The sequence below is a fragment of the Chiloscyllium punctatum genome, chromosome 23 (assembly GCF_047496795.1).
Source record: "Chiloscyllium punctatum isolate Juve2018m chromosome 23, sChiPun1.3, whole genome shotgun sequence".
NCBI classification, from domain to species: domain Eukaryota; kingdom Metazoa; phylum Chordata; class Chondrichthyes; order Orectolobiformes; family Hemiscylliidae; genus Chiloscyllium; species Chiloscyllium punctatum.
The window spans coordinates 81,153,929-81,171,771 of record NC_092761.1 but is presented as its reverse complement, the minus strand read 5'-3'; the positions used below and the strand labels follow the sequence as shown (position 1 = coordinate 81,171,771).

General features: G+C 42.6%; 1 protein-coding gene across 1 annotated transcript in view; it reads left to right on the top strand.

The window, feature by feature from the left end:
• sik2b (salt-inducible kinase 2b) overlaps positions 1-8,747 on the top strand; it is a 141,349-nt gene extending 132,602 nt beyond the window's left edge. Inside the window, exons 12-15 of the mRNA XM_072593267.1 lie at positions 3,560-3,720; positions 4,469-4,582; positions 7,497-7,588; positions 7,826-8,747. Coding sequence (XP_072449368.1) covers positions 3,560-3,720; positions 4,469-4,582; positions 7,497-7,588; positions 7,826-8,417 — 959 coding nt within the window. The 3' untranslated portion in view covers positions 8,418-8,747. The remainder of the gene's footprint in view (positions 1-3,559; positions 3,721-4,468; positions 4,583-7,496; positions 7,589-7,825) is intronic.
• Positions 8,748-17,843: the final 9,096 nt, after the last annotated feature.

Below are 17,843 nucleotides of genomic sequence, written 5' to 3'. Positions count from 1 at the left end.
GCGGAGATTCACACGGATGATCCCTGGAATGACAGGTCTAGCATATGAGGAACGGCTGAGGATACTGGGATTGTATTCGTTGGAGTTTAGAAGATTAAGGGGAGATCTAATAGAGACGTACAAAATAATACATGGCTTTGAAAAGGTGGATGCTAGAAAATTGTTTCTGTTAGGCGAGGAGACTAGGACCCGTGGACACAGCCTTAGAATTAGAGGGGGTCATTTCAGAACGGAAATGCGGAGACATTTCTTCAGCCAGAGAGTGGTGGGCCTGTGGAATTCATTGCCACGGAGTGCAGTGGAAGCCGGGACGCTAAATGTCTTCAAGGCCGAGATTGATAGGTTCTTGTTGTCTAGAGGAATTAAGGGCTACGGGGAGAACGCTGGCAAGTGGAGCTGAAATGCGCATCAGCCATGATTGAATGGCGGAGTGGACTCGATGGGCCGAATGGCCTTACTTCCACTCCTATGTCTTATGGTCTTATGGTCATATGGCAGACATTAATACAAAGCAAGCTGGTCTGTGTATACTTGAATAAAGGTATTAAATGGTATTAGACAGCACTCTGAGGCAGCATTATGACGAAGGGCATAGTGGCCTCCTTTGTGTTGTATCAACCTATTATCCTGTAAGAGAAAGAACAACAGGAAAAATCAAGTCGAGTAGAAAATCTGGAGCAGATACTAACGCAGTCACTGACCTCTTCTGTGGTTAAATCTCTGATTCCTCATTCACCTTTCCTCCATGATGATGACTCTAGTCACAGGAGCTGTCCGCCCAGCAACAGAACTGTGTGTGAATGTGAGATTAGAGTGGTGCTGGAAAAGCGCTGCAGGTTAGGCAGCATCCGAGGAGCAGGAAAATCGACAAATGTCCTGATGAAGAGCTTTTGCCCGAAACGTTGATTTTCCTGCTCCTCTGATGCTGCCTGACCTGTGCTTTTCCAGCACCACTCTAATCTTGACTGTAATGTCCCGTGTCTGCAGTATTCACTTCCACCCTGTGTGTGAATGTACCTTTTTGACTTAAAGCAATAACTTGTCAAGTAGTTCAATTATTTCTTTAATACAAATTCTTTTGAATTGACCCAGATCTTGCTGGCAACACAAACCTGATCTTTTTGGCATATATGTCCCAGCCCTGGTTTTAATTTCAACCGCATCAGCTCTCCCAGCATCCAACAACAGTAATGTTCTCAACCAGATGAAGCCAGTCACACTAAAGACTTCGATCAGATTGCGAGCCAACAGTTTTTATCATTAACTTTTTAGTAAATTTTAAGAGTGTGAAATAAAGATTGGAATATGCACATAGATTTAAGGTAGAAGCTAATTGTTCAGTCGTGATTATGTTTTATTATATTATTAAAAGCTTGCATCTTGTTCAGCGGGCTTGACTTTTTGAAACATTATTTATTTATTTATTTATTTATTCATTCATTCATTCTTTCATGGGACGTAGAACGTCACTGGTAAAGCCAGCATTTGCTTCCCATCCCTAATTGCCCTGGAAACAACAGACGAGCTCATCCATTTCAGAGGGCAGTTAAGAGTTAACCATGTTGCTGGGGGCCTAGAGTCATGTGTAGACCAGACCAGATAAAGAAGGTAGATTTCCTTCTCTAAAGGGCATTTCGTGAACCTGATATATTTTTATGATGATCAATGATAGTTTTATGGTCGCCACTACTGAGAGGAGTTATTAATTCCTGAATTTTTGCAAATGAGACTAAAAGTCCCCCAGCTATTGTGCTGGGGTTTAAATCAATCCATATCTCCATAACATTAGCCCAGACCTGTGGGTTACTAGTCTAATGACTTTGCCACCGTCTTCCCCCAGATTAAACTGTACAACATGTGGTTCAGATCAAATAGTGATTTTTGTCCGTGAGTCTGTGGAGGAGTCTGCACCCTCTGGATTTCGGTTTTGTTTTCAATGGGTGGCCACGACAGGTTGCTATCATTTTCCCAAGGTGATAAAGGAGAATGCTGACAAGTCTGTCATTACAGCAACAAAACACATGCCATTACCATCATCTGCCTGAAGCAGCTGGCTTTTTTTTTCTCCAATCTGCTGCTTTTTGTTTGCATTCAGTAGACCTCACTGTCTGACTGATCTTTTCTTCTTTTAAGAAAGAAAGACATTTATGTGAACAGATCAGTAGTTCAACTAGGGAGGTTTAATGGGACTTTACGCCTTCATTTCCATCAGACAGGAGTAGCTTACTGGGTATTCACTCAGAATGCGGAGGTTACCGTGTTAGTCTCACACAAGAGAGTTCTGGTCAGAAGTTATAAACCACCTGCCACCCTTCACCCACCTTCTTCAATATATCCTGCCATCTCTTTCTCCTTGAGGCATTTATCTAACTTTCCTTTTTAAATTCATCTGTGCTATTGAACGCAGCTATTCCTTGAGTTCCACAACATTCTCCAGATAAGAGAATTTCTCCTGAATTCCCTGTTGGATATATTAATAACTGTCTTGTTTTATGGCCCCTACTTCTGGTTTCGCCCACAAGTGAAAACCATCTTCTCTGTATCTGCTGCATTGTAACTGTGTGGGAAACTTTTAATTTGTGGCTTGTGGTAAGTTGGAATGTCAAGCATTTCCTCCTTACTGATGCAAAGTTGGTTACAGCTCCTAAATATCAGCAACTCTTACCTGATGGCAGATTCATGAGGATACCATATTATTGCATTACAATAAGAGCTGAGAATGTTCAGAACTGAGCTAACCTAACAATGACTTTTTTCTTTGGACAAACTGTAGTGATTGGAGGAATTTACAATTTGTACCATTGGTATCTGTCCAAAATATTATATGTTTGGATATTGCATTGATGTATCACCTATTGCTTTAGAGAGGTGAGGTTTGCAGAAGCACAGGTGTTAAAAGCAGTAAAAGAGCATTTTTAATGGTGACTGTGTGGTCATGGATTGAGCTGGAACAAGGTGCTTGGAATAACTGGTGGAAGGGAGTGGGGAGAATTAAGATGAAACTTGTTCATAATCAGGACATCATTGCTCCTCAGTGTTTGATCTCTTTAGAAAGTTTAGCGTTTTCCCCTTTTTGGTTTGTTCAGTGCTCCAGCACTTTGTCATCAGTTCCGAGGTGAAGTCTTACTGAAAGAGCAAATTTCCTGACCTGTACTTCCTCCTCGCACTGACAGGAATACCCATGGGGGAAGCAAGCCTGAGTCAGATGAGAAAACCCTCATTTAATCAGAAGAGTTAATTTACTGCATTTGGAAAGGCTATCCATTGTACTCTCTCCACTTTATTTAACCCCCTCTCGACTATCTGGTACACTCCACATAGCAAAGTAGTGGAAGCTAACTCTAAGTAATTCTAAAAGGGCGGTTTGACAGGTTCTGTACCTGTGGGTGAGAAACCTACAGGATGAGAAGAATATTGCAGAGTTGGGGACTAAGTATAGCTGTTCTTTCCAAGTGGTAGTGCAAGCTCGGTGGGTTGTATGGCCTCCTGTGCTATAATTTTGTATAATTGTGTTTCCTTGATTCGATCTGATCCAGTTGCTACTTGTGTTTTCAACCAGGGATTGTAGCCTTCCGCCAGCATCTTCAGAATTTGGCCAGGACCAAAGGGATCCTGGAGCTCAACAAGGTCCAGATGTTGTACGAACAGCTGGGACCAGATGAGGATCCTGATATGTCACCAGCACCACATTTACAGAGTCTCCTCACCAGCCACCATCAGGTAAACTTCCCACCACAATCTAGTTCTAGTTACTGAGGCTGTGAAGGAAATATGATTACTTGATACATTACCAATGGCTGGGCTAGCCTCTTAACCCAAGAGCAAATATCCCTGTCATTTGTTTATAACACTCCAATGGAGATCATGAGATGGAGCAAACCCAACTGAGCATTGGTTTCTGTCCTCTTGCTGTGGAACACACCTGCTGTCACTCGTACGTACTTCTTCCCAAAACTGGGAAGAAACCCTTCATCAGGGTGTGGGGCATTTATTGGTGTGGTTACCTCCTGTGTTTTCTGCACCATGTCTGTCCCACACTATCCCTTCATTACATGTTTCCCACTGTGGGGCATCGTTCTGCTGATTCTTCTTATTTTGTCTGTGACCCTTCCATCTCATTCTTGGCTCTAAGTCAGCTTTGTACCTACACCTCAATCCCAACCTTTAAATGCTTTCCACTTGTCTATGTATTCCAATTATAGTTCTGATCCCCTCTCATAAACCTCCCATATAGACTCAATATCCACGTTCCCCTCTGTAGAGTGGACTGAAATGTCTTTGCCTGTGTTATAGGCACAATACCAGTACTTACCGCAGAAACGTGAAATATCATACCTCCATCAAACTGTGCCGTTTTGGTTGAACTTGCCTCATCCATGTAATGCTGTCACTGCAAATTGTAAGGCAATCATTAAGCAGATTGTGTAAAACAGGGAGGAAAATCTCACTGTCACGTCTTTTGTTATAGGATGAGGTGTCTCATCAGCAAGAAAATGTAGCAATATTCCCGAATGGGGTTCACCCGCATGTGCTGTCACGTCGCCAGAGCCTGGAAACACACTATTTGCAACACCGATTGCCGGTATGGTGTTTTATTTTGAGGATTTAAGTTATAGAGGTCTACAACATGGAATCAGGCCTTATGGCCCAACTCGCTCATGCTGCCCAGTTTTCACAATTAAACTAGTCCTATTTGCCTGCATTTTGGTGCATATCCCTCCATACCTCTCCCATCCACGTGCCTGTCAAAATGTTTCTTAAATGACAAAATTGTACTCCCTTCCATTCCAGACAGTCACCACCCTCTGTGTGGAAAAAATTGCCTCTCTGGACCCTTTAGTATGTCTTCCCCCCTCACCTTAGACATGTGCTTGCTAGTTTTAAAGAATGCAGAAGTTAGTGTAATATGATTCGTATACAAAGCTCACAAGAAGAGGCTGAAGTCTCCTAAATCACTCTGTAGCATTGAGAAGGCTTATATTTGGAGTTTTCTAGCTCTAGTATTGTAATTCAGAATGGTGCAGGGGCTGTGGGCAGCAACTATTTAACGGCCTTTGGCCATACACCTTCAAGCCTCCTTATGTTCACAGAATCAAACATTCCCCCAGGGTGCTGAGGGAGGCCATTTGGCTCACTGAGTCTACATTGATTGTACCACACCTTGTAACCTCACATTTGCTATGGCTAATCTACTTACCATCCACCTCCCTAACCACTATGGGCAACTTCAGTATGGCCAATCCACCTTACCTGCACATCTTTGGATTGTGGGAGGAAATCTATCCAGGCACAGGGAGAATGTGGCAACAGCACACAGTCACCCAAGGCTGGAATCAAACATGGGTCCCTGGCACTGAGGCAGCAGTGCTAACCACTGAGCCACTGTGTCATGTTTGTGAAGCTTTGTTCCATTATGACTTATATAAGACACTCTGTTTCCTGGTGGTTATGTCCTTTTGGTTCAAATCTGCATGTTGGGCAAGAAACTGGAGTCTCAGCACTGAATAGCTGTGATTTTGTAAAAATATAGCTGTTGGCTTCTGATAGCATCAGAACAGGGATCACCGTATATTGAAGATTAAACAGCAAACCACAATCAGAAGCTCACTGTCCAACTGGGAGTGTACTATTCCACACACCCTACGTCCACCTGCATAATCTCTTCTTTACTCCCAAATGAGTCCCTGTAACAAGAGCAACAAAATGTATTAACTTAGAACCCATAAGAGGAACACTTGCTGACTGTGTTTCTCTGAATTAGCTGTGAAAACACAGCAGTGTGGGATTACAGTCTACTGTGCATACTGCCAAAACATGGGAGTTATTCTTTTTGAGGTATTGCCAGACCCACGTTGAGCATGACTCAGAACATTATAGTGTCATAACGTGAAAGGAAAATCTGTAAGCTTTATAAATGAGTGTAACGATGAGGCGGAAAATTAGCCTTTGAAACAATGCAGAAGGAAATCTATGCTGCCAGACCCGCTGTGTATTTCCAGTACTTACTTTCTGTTCACAATGTTGTCGCTACAGCAGCAGTTTTTAATCCTGAATTCCCCACAGCTGAGAAAATCCCAGGTCAGTGACAGGAGCCCTGTGCTCTGTGTAGGCCGAGTGGGTGATTGGAGACTGGCAGAGGTAGAACAGCAGGCAACAAGAATTGGAGTTGTGGCTGGGAAGCTTCAGGATAAACCTGGAGTAGGCTGAAGTGTGTGAATAAATGTCCAAAGGCCTCAAGTTTAACTTGCAGTTAACTTTCACTCAATATTGAAACTGTTCACTCTGATGACAGGACTTGAGAGCCTGAGGATTTAAATTTTGTTTTCTTTATTAATTTCTTCAATTTTGTTTTTCTTTACTCATGGGGTGTTGGTGTCTCTGGCTAGACCAGCATTTACTGCCTTCCCTAATAGTTCAGAGCACAGTTAAGAATAAACCACATTGCTGTGGGTCAATCACACATAAGCCAGACCAGCTAAGGATGGCAGTATCCTTCCCAAAAAGGCATTAGTGAACCAGATGGATTTTTAATCAACAATTGATTTACGGTCCTCATCAGACTCTTAATTCCAGATATTTGTTGAATCCAAGTTCCACCATCTTCCACAGTAGGATTCAAACCCAGATCCCCAGAACATTAGCCAAGTTTCTGGATTAATAGCCCAGTGATAAAACCACTAGGCCATTGCCTCACCTGTGAGCTTGCCTAAACTCAAGGGAAGTAATGTACAGGAGTACAGAGAAAAGGTGGGGGAATGATAATTGGTAGATTGTCATGCAGAGAACAAAGCACAGGAGTGGGCCAAATGGCCTACTTGTGTTGTAACACTTCTAAAGAGTGAAACACATTTTGGCACAGATGGAAATAATGTGTGTTTCTATATTTACTGTTCACTTAATGAAAATGTTAAGATTATTCCAGGAATGAAGAGAACATTGCTCGTATACTAGAGTGTTTCAAAATTAGATCTGCATATTCTTAAAAATGATTTAATTCATCACAATTGGGTCTTCTCCACTCACTGGTGCCATTTGTTATCAGTGATTTCTGAGGCAGGAGTGTGGAAATGAGCATCTCTTCCTGAAATGCTGAGAGGTGGATTTTTTTCGAAAAAAGAAAAATGTAAAAATCAGGTCAATGAAGTTTCTTACTGTCAAATATTCTTTCAATGAATGATTGTTTCCTTTTGTACATGTCTACAGAGGTAACTTAATCTTCACATTGTTTTGTGTAAATTCTTTCATGACCTGCAACTCTCTGGGATCTTGCCTTTCTTCAATTCTGGCCGACTGCGCCAGATTCCCTCCCCAACCAGCCCCTCTCTCTCCATTGGAAACCATCTCTTTGCTTACTGAAGTTCAAAGCTACCATGTTTCTGTATCTATGTACCTCTGGCGGAGTGGTGGTGGGGGGTGGGGAGAAGAGAGCTTGCTATATTGAAGGTGCTGTGTGAATGCAAGTTGTTATTAAAAGTGCATACTATTTTTTTAAACAGAATCCAAGCTTATTGAATAAAGCACAAAACAGCTGCCCACTGTATTGCAAGGAAACCCCCAGGAGTCTCGAACAGCAGCTCCAGGAACACAGGTGAGACCTGCCAGTTCAAAGAAGCATTCCACGTTGAAAGTTTTTGTCCCTGATCCCCAAATGGCAAGTAACTCTTTCCAGCCCTTGTATATGGAAGGCTGTGAGAGCCTCCGAATCAGCATGGAGTAAATCCAGTGGAGTATTTCCCCTCGGGTGCTGATCTGTGGTGTTATTAGCTTGTCTCAATTTGCCTTGTGAACACTATCTTCGTTCTGAACCTGTAATCTCCTGTTTCAGGTTACAGCAGAAACGGCTGATTCTGCACAAACAGTCACAGCTTCAGGCCTACTTTAACCAGATGCACATTGCCGAGGGTTCGTACCCACAGAGAGCCCAGCAGATGCCCATACCTCATCCTGAAGCCCAGCAACAGTTCAGTATGGCCCAGCCTCTGAGCCCAGTGCCAGAGCCCTCTGAACAGATGCAGTGCGACCCCTTCCTCAACCAACACTACAAGCTTCAGCTTTCACTGCAACAAATGGCACCAGTTCAGCAGCCCAGCCAGCCTCCACTTCAATCCCAGGCTCACCTTGAACCACCGCAACAGCAGCAGCAGCAACAGCAGCAAATCCTTCAGTACCCATACCAAGCCTGCGAGATGGTAGGAGGCACCCCTCCAGAACCCAGCTATCCTGAACACTGTCCATACACTCTGGGCCAAACCCCACAGGCTGCCTTGACCTTGTCTGAAAGTCAGGCATGCAGCGCTACTTCTGATTCACCAACGACCTACAAGAACATCACCATCCCTGAACTCCCAGGGCTTTTTGAGTGTGAGATGATGGAGACGGTTGATAGCCAACATGGAGGTTATGTCCTGGTGAACTGACTTCAGTCTTTCTATTTTTCTTTCAGTGTTATTTCACCGAGAAAGAAGGGATGAAGAGAACAGGGGTAATAAAAAGGAAGTCAGTTTAGTTTGTACATTCAAGAAAACACTAAAGTTGATGACCTTTCCTCCTCAAAGCATTAAAGTGGAGAGAATAAAAATCAACAGTGTAGAACTGGCTTGGGCCGGTTCTCATTTTGTTGATGTAGCTGTGCTGTGGTCCTGTTGGCTCTTGCGTATGGGTGCTGAGAAGAACAAAAGAGGCAGGAGAAGCAACTCCTAAGGAGCAAACGCACTTTCCTGAGGATGGTACCAACTAACCAAACCAGACAATAAGCACGTAACACTAAATAGGAAGGAGACAGACGCAGAATAAAGTGTAATGTTTCTGACAACACAGCAATATGTCAATTGGGGGGGGGGGGGGTGGGGGGAGGGGAGAAACTGGAGTTGTTGAAGAGCTTTGAAATTCCTGAGAATGGTATTACCATCCAAGTTTTATAAAAAAAATTCTCATTAATTCACTGAACATCCAGTCACCTCCAACAAACCCTGGCCAATGCCATCAGCTTGAACTGCCTGGGGAATGTAACACTTTCAGTGGGGAGAGCCCTCTCAAAGGGAGAACACCTCCTCTCCCTCTGAAGTCTGGCCATTGTTTTCACTACATTGGATGTTCACAATGCCTGACACTTAACATTTCACACCAGAGGATGATCCTGGGTTGCATTTAGCTCTAGGAAGGACACGATGGAGAAGAAATTTTTTTAAAAGTGCCTCCTGCGGGGGCATTTTAGCTGTGCACACCTCTGGGCTCTGGGGGTGATGATTTAATGTGTTAGTAGTCGTTCTGTGTTTTGCTTTTCAAGGAATAACTCATTGTAAGTTTGGATTTCAGATATGAGTTGCTGGTTGTTTATTAAAAGCTTTGTACACTTTACCTAGGGTTTTAGAAGTTATACAAGAAATAAGCTTTTGAAACGAAAACCGTTGTGTGAAGTGTGATAGTGCTGTGCCTTTTTTGCTTCTTTTTAATTTAAAAAAAACAGACACATTTCTGGAAAACAGTTTGGAAAAACAATGCCCCATTTATACTCGCAAGTTAACCAAAGTCACTTCATAGTAAATACTTCCGGTTCCACTATGTGGAACCCAGGCCAATGTTTTACTGTGTTCCTTTTTAAGTCGATCTATATGTAAAGAGTAAAAAGCAATATTTATTAAATATTTTGAAATGACATTTGTACCGTATATGTACCGTGATTGATGTTTTGTGCACTGTCAGAATAATTTGACCTCTTTTCCTTGTTTGAAATATGATATCGTCAGGGATTGATGGTGAAGCACTGATCTGACTAGATTGGATGGCTAGCCTAGGCCTATGATTGTGGTTGTGGAAAGGAAACTGTGGATTCCACAGGCCCTCAAGGCTGTTGGTCCATGGTGTTGGATCAGCACTTCACCACAAAGAGTTAGCAATGTTGAAATTACCATGTAGAAAATTGTACCTCAGCATTTTCCCCCGACACCCTATGTTAAATGGCACAGCAAGCAGAAGGGTTTGGCAGGCACACAGGGAGTTGTGCCTCCAATACAAATCACGCGGCATACACTGTGATTGTGTTCTGTTTGTGATGTTGTAATGAGTCAGATGGTCAACAGCCACAGCAACAGTGCCATCTCTGCCAAGTTTCCAGCTTCACCACAAAGGAGGAATGCTGCCAGGATTCAGATTAGTTACTCCTTTTTAAGTGTTGGAACACACCCATACGCATCGTCCTACTTTTTGCTGCCTCTCTCTCTTTTGCTGTTGTTTCTCTTGTCCCATTTTCATATCTGTTTGCATCTATATGTAGGGTGGCAGGTCAACAGCAGACAGTCTGTGTCTCCTCCACGATGCCCAACACTGATGTCATTCTGTGGAAATGACCATCCAAAGGATGAATTGTATGAAATTTTGGTCTTCCTTCTCCCTGTTATCCCATTATTCCCCCGTTTCCACATAGTCACATTTCATACTCCTGAGGAAACTTTGGCCTGGAGGGTTTTCTTTATGGTGGGGGAGAAAGAGTTAATTTTTAAATAATTTATTTTTCTGACCTGCTTTGGAACACTCCCTGCCATGACCTGCCTTTTCACAACTAGAGTTCGGGTACAGTGACTCTGTACCAACACTGCTCTACTGTCAGTAGAGAGTGCAAGTGGTATTGACTGATGATGTCCTCCCTCTTTAAAGGAGGACTTCTCCATTTCCAACCCCAGGATGAACCAGCTGAGACCAAGTGGAAGCCAGCCTCCATTTCTCCAACCACTCCCCACTTGCAAATACAAAGAGTTCAAATCCCACCTACATATTCAAGAAAATTGCAGTTCATAGAAGCATAGTTCTTCATTCGTTTTGATGTTTGTGATTTTTTTTTTGCAAAGAAGATTTGAATCTTGAAATTCTGCTTTGCAATGCTAGCACCTGAACCCCTAATATGTTTGAATGCATTTGCTTCATCCGTTGTTTTAACGTGTTGTCCCTGTTTAAAGCAGAAGCATTTGATATGAATACACCAGTTTCCAGGCCTTAACAAAGCTCCTGTTCCTTGGCTACTGTCCAGCCAGTAATTTGAGATCTGGAAGTTGTACTGAAGCAACAAGAATTATTACACACAGCCTTTTAATTGCAATGTCGTCTTCCCCTGAAATATTACTACTTTCCTGCTGCCCCACACTTTCGATTTGAGTGGTGAGAAGCAGGATTTCAGTCTCTGCTCTCACTTCATTGCCCTGGGAGCTGGGTTTAGGCCATGTCAGGATTCATGCTGAGGTGACCTGTGGGAATGAGAGAGACAGGAGTGCTCTGTGCCTCAGTGTAAACCCACGGGCTGTCCCCTATTATGCTTTAGCATTGTTTCCTCATTGTATACAAGAAAGCATCTCATGTTCAAAACTCAAAACCGACCGGAAGGTAAATGTGCAGTCTGAACATGTGTAATCTCAATTCGCAATTTCTTTTCCTGAATGTGGGAAGGTCCCCAAATCTCATTGGCAGGTTTATCCCTGAGGGAGTCTCACTCAACATTCACCGTAGCACAATGGGTAGCAGATGGGAGTGAGCACCCAGCCTGAAATCCTGGATTGGAAGGTTCCGGCTGCTGCTCACAGTCATGAGAATGGAGATCAAGGCTTTGATCATTGGCTCTTGAATGGCTGAATGCTATCATGTCTTTGCCGACAAGGTCAATGCAGAAGCTTGTGTATGATCTTTCTGTATCTCATTTAAGAAACTGTATAGAAGTAACTATACTGCAGCATATGGGAGATTGTGCTTTTTTTTCCAGAACCATAAAACAGTATCCAAGGTGAAGAGCAAGGATTTCAGCACAAGAGAAAATGAGGCAGGTCAGTTAATTGATAGCAATGCAATTCTAAACAAAAAGGGAATTGGAAGGGGTTCTAAAGAAAGGTCACTGGATCCTGAAATGTTTACTCTGCTTTCTCTGAGCAGATGCTGCCAGGCCTGCTGAGTTTTCCCAGCAACTTCTGTTTTTGTAGCAATGCAATTCTGTCTTTTTCTGTACCCAAGGTATTTAGTTTTCCTGCTCCTCTGCTTGTGTTTGCCAAATAACCAAAGGGATGTTGGTGCAAACAGGAAGGTGCATTTCAAGACCGGAATGAACGTATCCATATACTCATCCACCGTTCACTAGCTTTTACTTTCTCACCTATTAACAGCAGTGAGATGACACAAGCTCAGTGTAGTAATCTTTCCTTGTAGCGACTTTGATTTCACTTCCATTCTGTATTTTGTAAAAACACAAAAGAGTCTTCTGTCCAATTTCTGAATTAGATGTACAAAAACGTGTATTTTTACCTTTATAATCTTTTAATACAATATGTACTTTGAAGAGACTTTGGTGCAACGTATAAGGGGTAAATGTATACACAGAGATAAGTGCAATACGTGTGGTACATAGGATGCATTCTGTTAAATAGTTGATGCTTCAGAAATGCACTAGTTCTATATGCTCTTGATGTATGTAAAAGCTGCTTTTTTTTACAATTTAGTAATTAAACAATAGTGTTTTGTTTCTACAACAAAGAAGTGTAATACACATTATGGACCTTGTGAAGAAAATTGCGCGCTATGGTTACAGAACTGTGTATTATAATTGTGTGATGCTGCCTTTTTTTGTCAATGTTACACAAAAGGAGAGAATTGGCAGTCTTCAGTACCTCGAGCAAGTTTTCGTACGATGTTGAAATAATGAGAATGACATTTTTTTGAATTACTCGGCAGACCGTTGTCCTAGACTGCTGGCGAAGTTGCTGCTGAGATTATGGCAGTTTGATAAGCAATCTTTGTACTGTTAACCAAAGGATAATTTAAATAGGTAATTTACTTCAAGGATCTAACTGAATACAGTTCATGTACTGGTCCAAATCCCCAGTTTGATTGAATCAAGAATAAAGGCTGTAGTGTTTTGAGCAATAACACTGAGTAATTGTCTTGTATAACAACAAGGTGGAGTGACGGCTCATATTTCTTGCCCTATTTTGAACTGGCTTAGGTATCTCTGCAGTTCCCCTCAAAGTGCTGATCTGTACTAGTGCCGAGTTCCTCAACTGCTAGCAAGCATCACCCCAAGGAAAACTCCGCTGAGCTCAGTGTTAGCCTCACATGTCGGCAGGCCTAGGGAAAGGGGTGGTTGGAGTTTGTCCCGTGCATCTGCTAACAGTAGGTTAGGTCAGTGGGACTACACACGTTTCCCCAAGAAAAAGGAAGCTTTTGCCAGGCATGCAGAGTTAGCCGGAGTTATGAATTGGGGACGGTTGAGGCTGCGATTTTCTCTCTATCTTATGAAATGGCCAGGAATCTCTCCCTGTTTTAACCATGTATTTCTGGCATGTGGTGGAAGAAACAAGTTTGAGACTCGATCCCTTTGGCTGATAATGAGTATGTCTTGCTTGACCATCCTGTCCTGCAGTGAACTTGAACCCAAAGCTTCTGGGTTAGAGGAAGAACACTACCCACTGCACCATTAAACTTCCCAGTTAAACTATAACTGGAGTGGTAGTCACGAGACTCAGACTAATGTCAGTGCAATGTGAGTTCAAATCCCCCCCCCCCAACAGCATCTGTGCTAATTTCACCTCTATTAACCGAACCACTACTGATTTGTTCTAAGAACCCATCAGGTTCACTAATGAGTTTCAGGGGGAGGAAGACTATATCCTTATGTAACATCACCTACAGGCTTGTCTCATGGCCCACAACAATGTGGTTGACTCAACCTCTCCGTTGTATCAAACACTGAAAAAACACCAGTGACAGGTCGCTTATCATTCTCTTCTGAAGGCATTTCAGGGATGGACTTAGACATCCCGAGAATGAATTTCTACAAGGTGGTGCAGCGCGTAGCTTGACAGAATGCCTGTAGCTGAGTTAAGGGACAGTCTACTGCTTTAGGATCTCTGCCCTGACTGCACAGATTTTTCTACTCAAACACCCCAAACAGAACAAAAGTATTGGGCATGGAAGGATTTTAAAACATGATGTGCTGACATGCACTTTAATTTCTGTTTGCAAACCTATATAAATAATGGAGACTCTTCTATAGATGGGAATGTCTCTGTGTTGAATAAAGATTTTCCCTTATTAAACGCACCAGAAAAATAAACATTAAATGTTGCAGAATAAATTCAATCACTTTTCATAGAACTCAGCAAATATTCTTGCCTTTGAATGGCAGGTGCACCAATAGTTCATAAATGCTCAGGCAAGTAACATTATTATCTTTTTAAAAATGAAACCAATATATCCTCTGCTCTCCTGCCAGGCCAGTTGAAATCTTGTGGAGATGTTCACTATTGTGTTGCAGTTTAAGTCCATTTGGCAGGAATGAATAGCAATGTCTTACTTGCCAGCTGGATTAGTGATTGGGTTTCCCACTAATAATGAAGTCAAGTGGTACACATGGCAAAAACTGGGCATACTATTTCATCGTCCTGCTGCAGGACTTTACCAGGAAGTTGAGCTGTTTATTCTTTTGCTGTTTGCTCTCAATAAATCGGCCGCTGTGCTTTCCTGTGTATCAGTGCAGCAGTTTGAGACATCTGAGAGTATGGTAAGGTGCTATATAAACAGAATCATCAAACAATTGTAATTATAGCATAACAGGAGTCAATTTGGCCCCAAGAGCAAATGTTAGCTCATTGCAAAAGCCTATTGGCCTGCCCTTCCTCTGGTCTTGCAGTTATTCTTTTTCCCCTTTCATGTATCTATCTTCCTTTCCTGAAAGCCGTAAGTGAATTTACCTCCTCCATTTTCCAGGTCTTGCTGCTTTCTTTATGCAGTGATTAGTTTTCCTATATGACCTTTGTGTTTTCATTTTGCCAATCACGCCCAGTCTGTATCCTGTGATTATTGACTCTTCTGCCAATGAGAGCAGATTCATTCCAGCTGCTCCATCTTGACCCCTCAGGATAATACCAATCAAATCTCATTTCTGAATTTTTTTTTTGTTTACCAATCTATCCACATAATAACTAAAATCCATTATCTCAGCAACTATCCTTATGAATCTTTACTGCATCTCGCTCTTTCTGAAAGTAAAGCACCCAGAATTGGAGCCAGAGCTCAAATGTGTACAGGAAACAGAAATAATCAAGTCTACTCTTTTTGGAATATCTCTATCATTGCCCTGGAAGCAGTAGACATAGGCTGTCACTTTTGTATAAATTATAATCACTAGGTTTAAAATGAAACGAGCACCAAGGAGAGGGAAACGCTTCTATTTTCATGAGTGTTTAGGAAATTTGGTCCATTCACAATTGTAACTGACTGCAGAGTTCATATTGTAACACTTGCAGAGTTGAAATAATCTTCAAAAAGAGAATTTGCAGGCATCTTCACAATCAGCACAATTGGGAGTGATTCTGCGCAACGTTTTTTTTAAAATTCATTTGTAGGATGTGGGTGTCGCTGGCTGGGCCCAGGATTTATTACCTGCCCCTAGTAGCCCTTGAGAAGGTGGTGATGACTTGGCCTTCTTGAACTGCTGCAATCATTGTGTGTACCTACAGCACGATCAGTGCATTGTTTATAGGTATTGGGATGTTATGTTGTGGCTGTACAGGACATTGATTAGGTACTTTTGGAATACCTCATTTAATTCTGGTCTCCCAGTGATAAAAAAGATGTTAAACCTGAAAGCATGCAGAAGAAATTTACAAGGATAGGCCAAATGCTACATTCCAACTTGTCTGCACCAACCAGAAATCCTAAACTGATCTAGTTTAGGATTTCTGGTTGGTGCAGACAAGTTGGAATGTAGTATTGTGCTATACAATTCTATGACAATGCCCTTAGAAATGGGATTCCAGAATTCTGACCCAGTGATGAAGGTACAGGAATAAATTGGAAGGGAGCTTGCAGATGGTGCTTTTCCTTGTATCTGCCGCCCTTTTCCTCCTCAATGGAAGTGGTTGTGGGTTTGGAAGGTGCTGTCTGAGGATCTTTGCTGAATTTCTGCAGTGCCATTTGTACATAACATACTGCTGCTACGGAACAGCTAGCTGGTGTGCCTTAACTGAGCTTTTATTGGGAATGCTGATGACAATGTTAGTCTCGAGGAAATATTCCTTAACTAATAAAGTTAAGGTTTGCACCAGCAAGGTTTTGGTGATCTCATGGCATGATACATAAAACCTGTTTGATGGGTAGCAATTAGAACAGTGCACGATAAGAGGTGCAGGTTTATCATTCCTTCAAAGTGATGTCGCAGGTAGGCAGGGTGATGAAGAAGGCATACTTGCCTTCATTGGTCAGAACTGTGAGAGCAGGAGTTGGGATGTCATTGTTACATCTCCACAAGACATTTGACTCCAAATGTGGCCTTACCAATGTACAACTCTGGTCACCCAGTTATAGGAAGGATGTTATTAAACTGTAAAGGGTGCAAAGAAAAGATTTACAAAGGTGTTACCGAGACTGGAGGGTTTGAATTATAAGAGGAGGGTGGATTGGCTGGAACTGTTTTCTGTGGAGTTTAGGCTGAGGGGTGACTGTATCAAGGTTTGTAAAATTATGAGGTGCTTAATTAAAGTGATTAGCCAAGATCTTTTTCCCCAGGGTGGGGGAGTCGAAAACTAGAGGGCATAGATTTAAGGGGAGAGAGGAAAGATTTAAAAGGGACCAGGGGCAAATTTTTCACACACACATGATGGTGCACATATGGAACGAGCTGCCAGAGGAAGTGGTGGAGGTGAGTAGAATGGCAATGTTTAAAAAATATTTAAACTGATACATGGATAGGAAAGGTTTAGATGGATATGGGCCAAATGCAGCAAATGGTACTGGTTCAGTTTGGGAAACTTGGTCGGCAAGGATGAGTTGGGCTGAAGGGTCTGTTTCCATGCTGTAAGACCCTAAGATATAGGAGCAGAATTAGGCCATTTGGCCCATCAAGTCTGCTCCATCATTTGATCCTGGCTGATATGTTTCTCAACCCCAGTGTCCTGCCTTCTCCCTGTAACTCTTGATCCCCTTACCAATCAATGATCTATCTTTGTCCAAAATGCACTTCATGACTTGGCCTCTGCAGCCATCCGTGGAAACAAGTTCCACAGCTTAACAATCCTCTGGCTGAAGAAATTCCTCCTCACTTCATTCTAAAGGGCTGTCCCCTCTCTGAGGCTGAGCCTTTAGATCCTAGTCTCTCCTACTAGAGTGGCCGTGGAGAAGATGTTTTCACTATCCAGGCCCCTCAGTATTCTGTTTTTTTTAAAAAAATCTGATTCCAGCACCTCTCCCCCCCCCCCCCCCCCCTCCCCCCGCAACCCCACACCCCTAGTATTACAAGCCCTTTATCGCCAGAATCATTCTTGTCAACCTCCTCTGAACTCCTTTCAATACCAGCACATCCTTCCTCAGATATGGGGTCCAAAACTGCTTGCAATATTCCAAATGCAGTCTGACCAGCATTCTCAGCAGTACATTCCTGCTGTTGTATTCTATCTCTTGTAATGAATGCTAACATTACATTTGCCTTTCTAACTGCCAACCAAACCTACATATTAACTTTCAGAGAATCCTGAGCTTGCACTTACTAATCCCTTTCTGCTTCAGATTTCTGAACCGTTTCCCTGTTTAGAAAACAGTCTTATGACTCACTCACACTCAGCCACATTGTATTCCATCTGCCACTTTTTGCCCACTCTCCTAGCCTGTCCATGTTCTTCTGCAGCTTTCCTGCTCCCTCTACGCTACCTGACTTTCCACTTTTTTTGAGTCGTCTGCAAACCTAGCAATGAGTTTCACAGTTCCTTCATCCAGATCATTCATGTATAACGGGAATAGTTGTCCCAGCACAGACCCCAGTGGGACTCCACTAGTCACTGGTTGCCACCATGAAAAAGATCCCTTTATCCCCACTC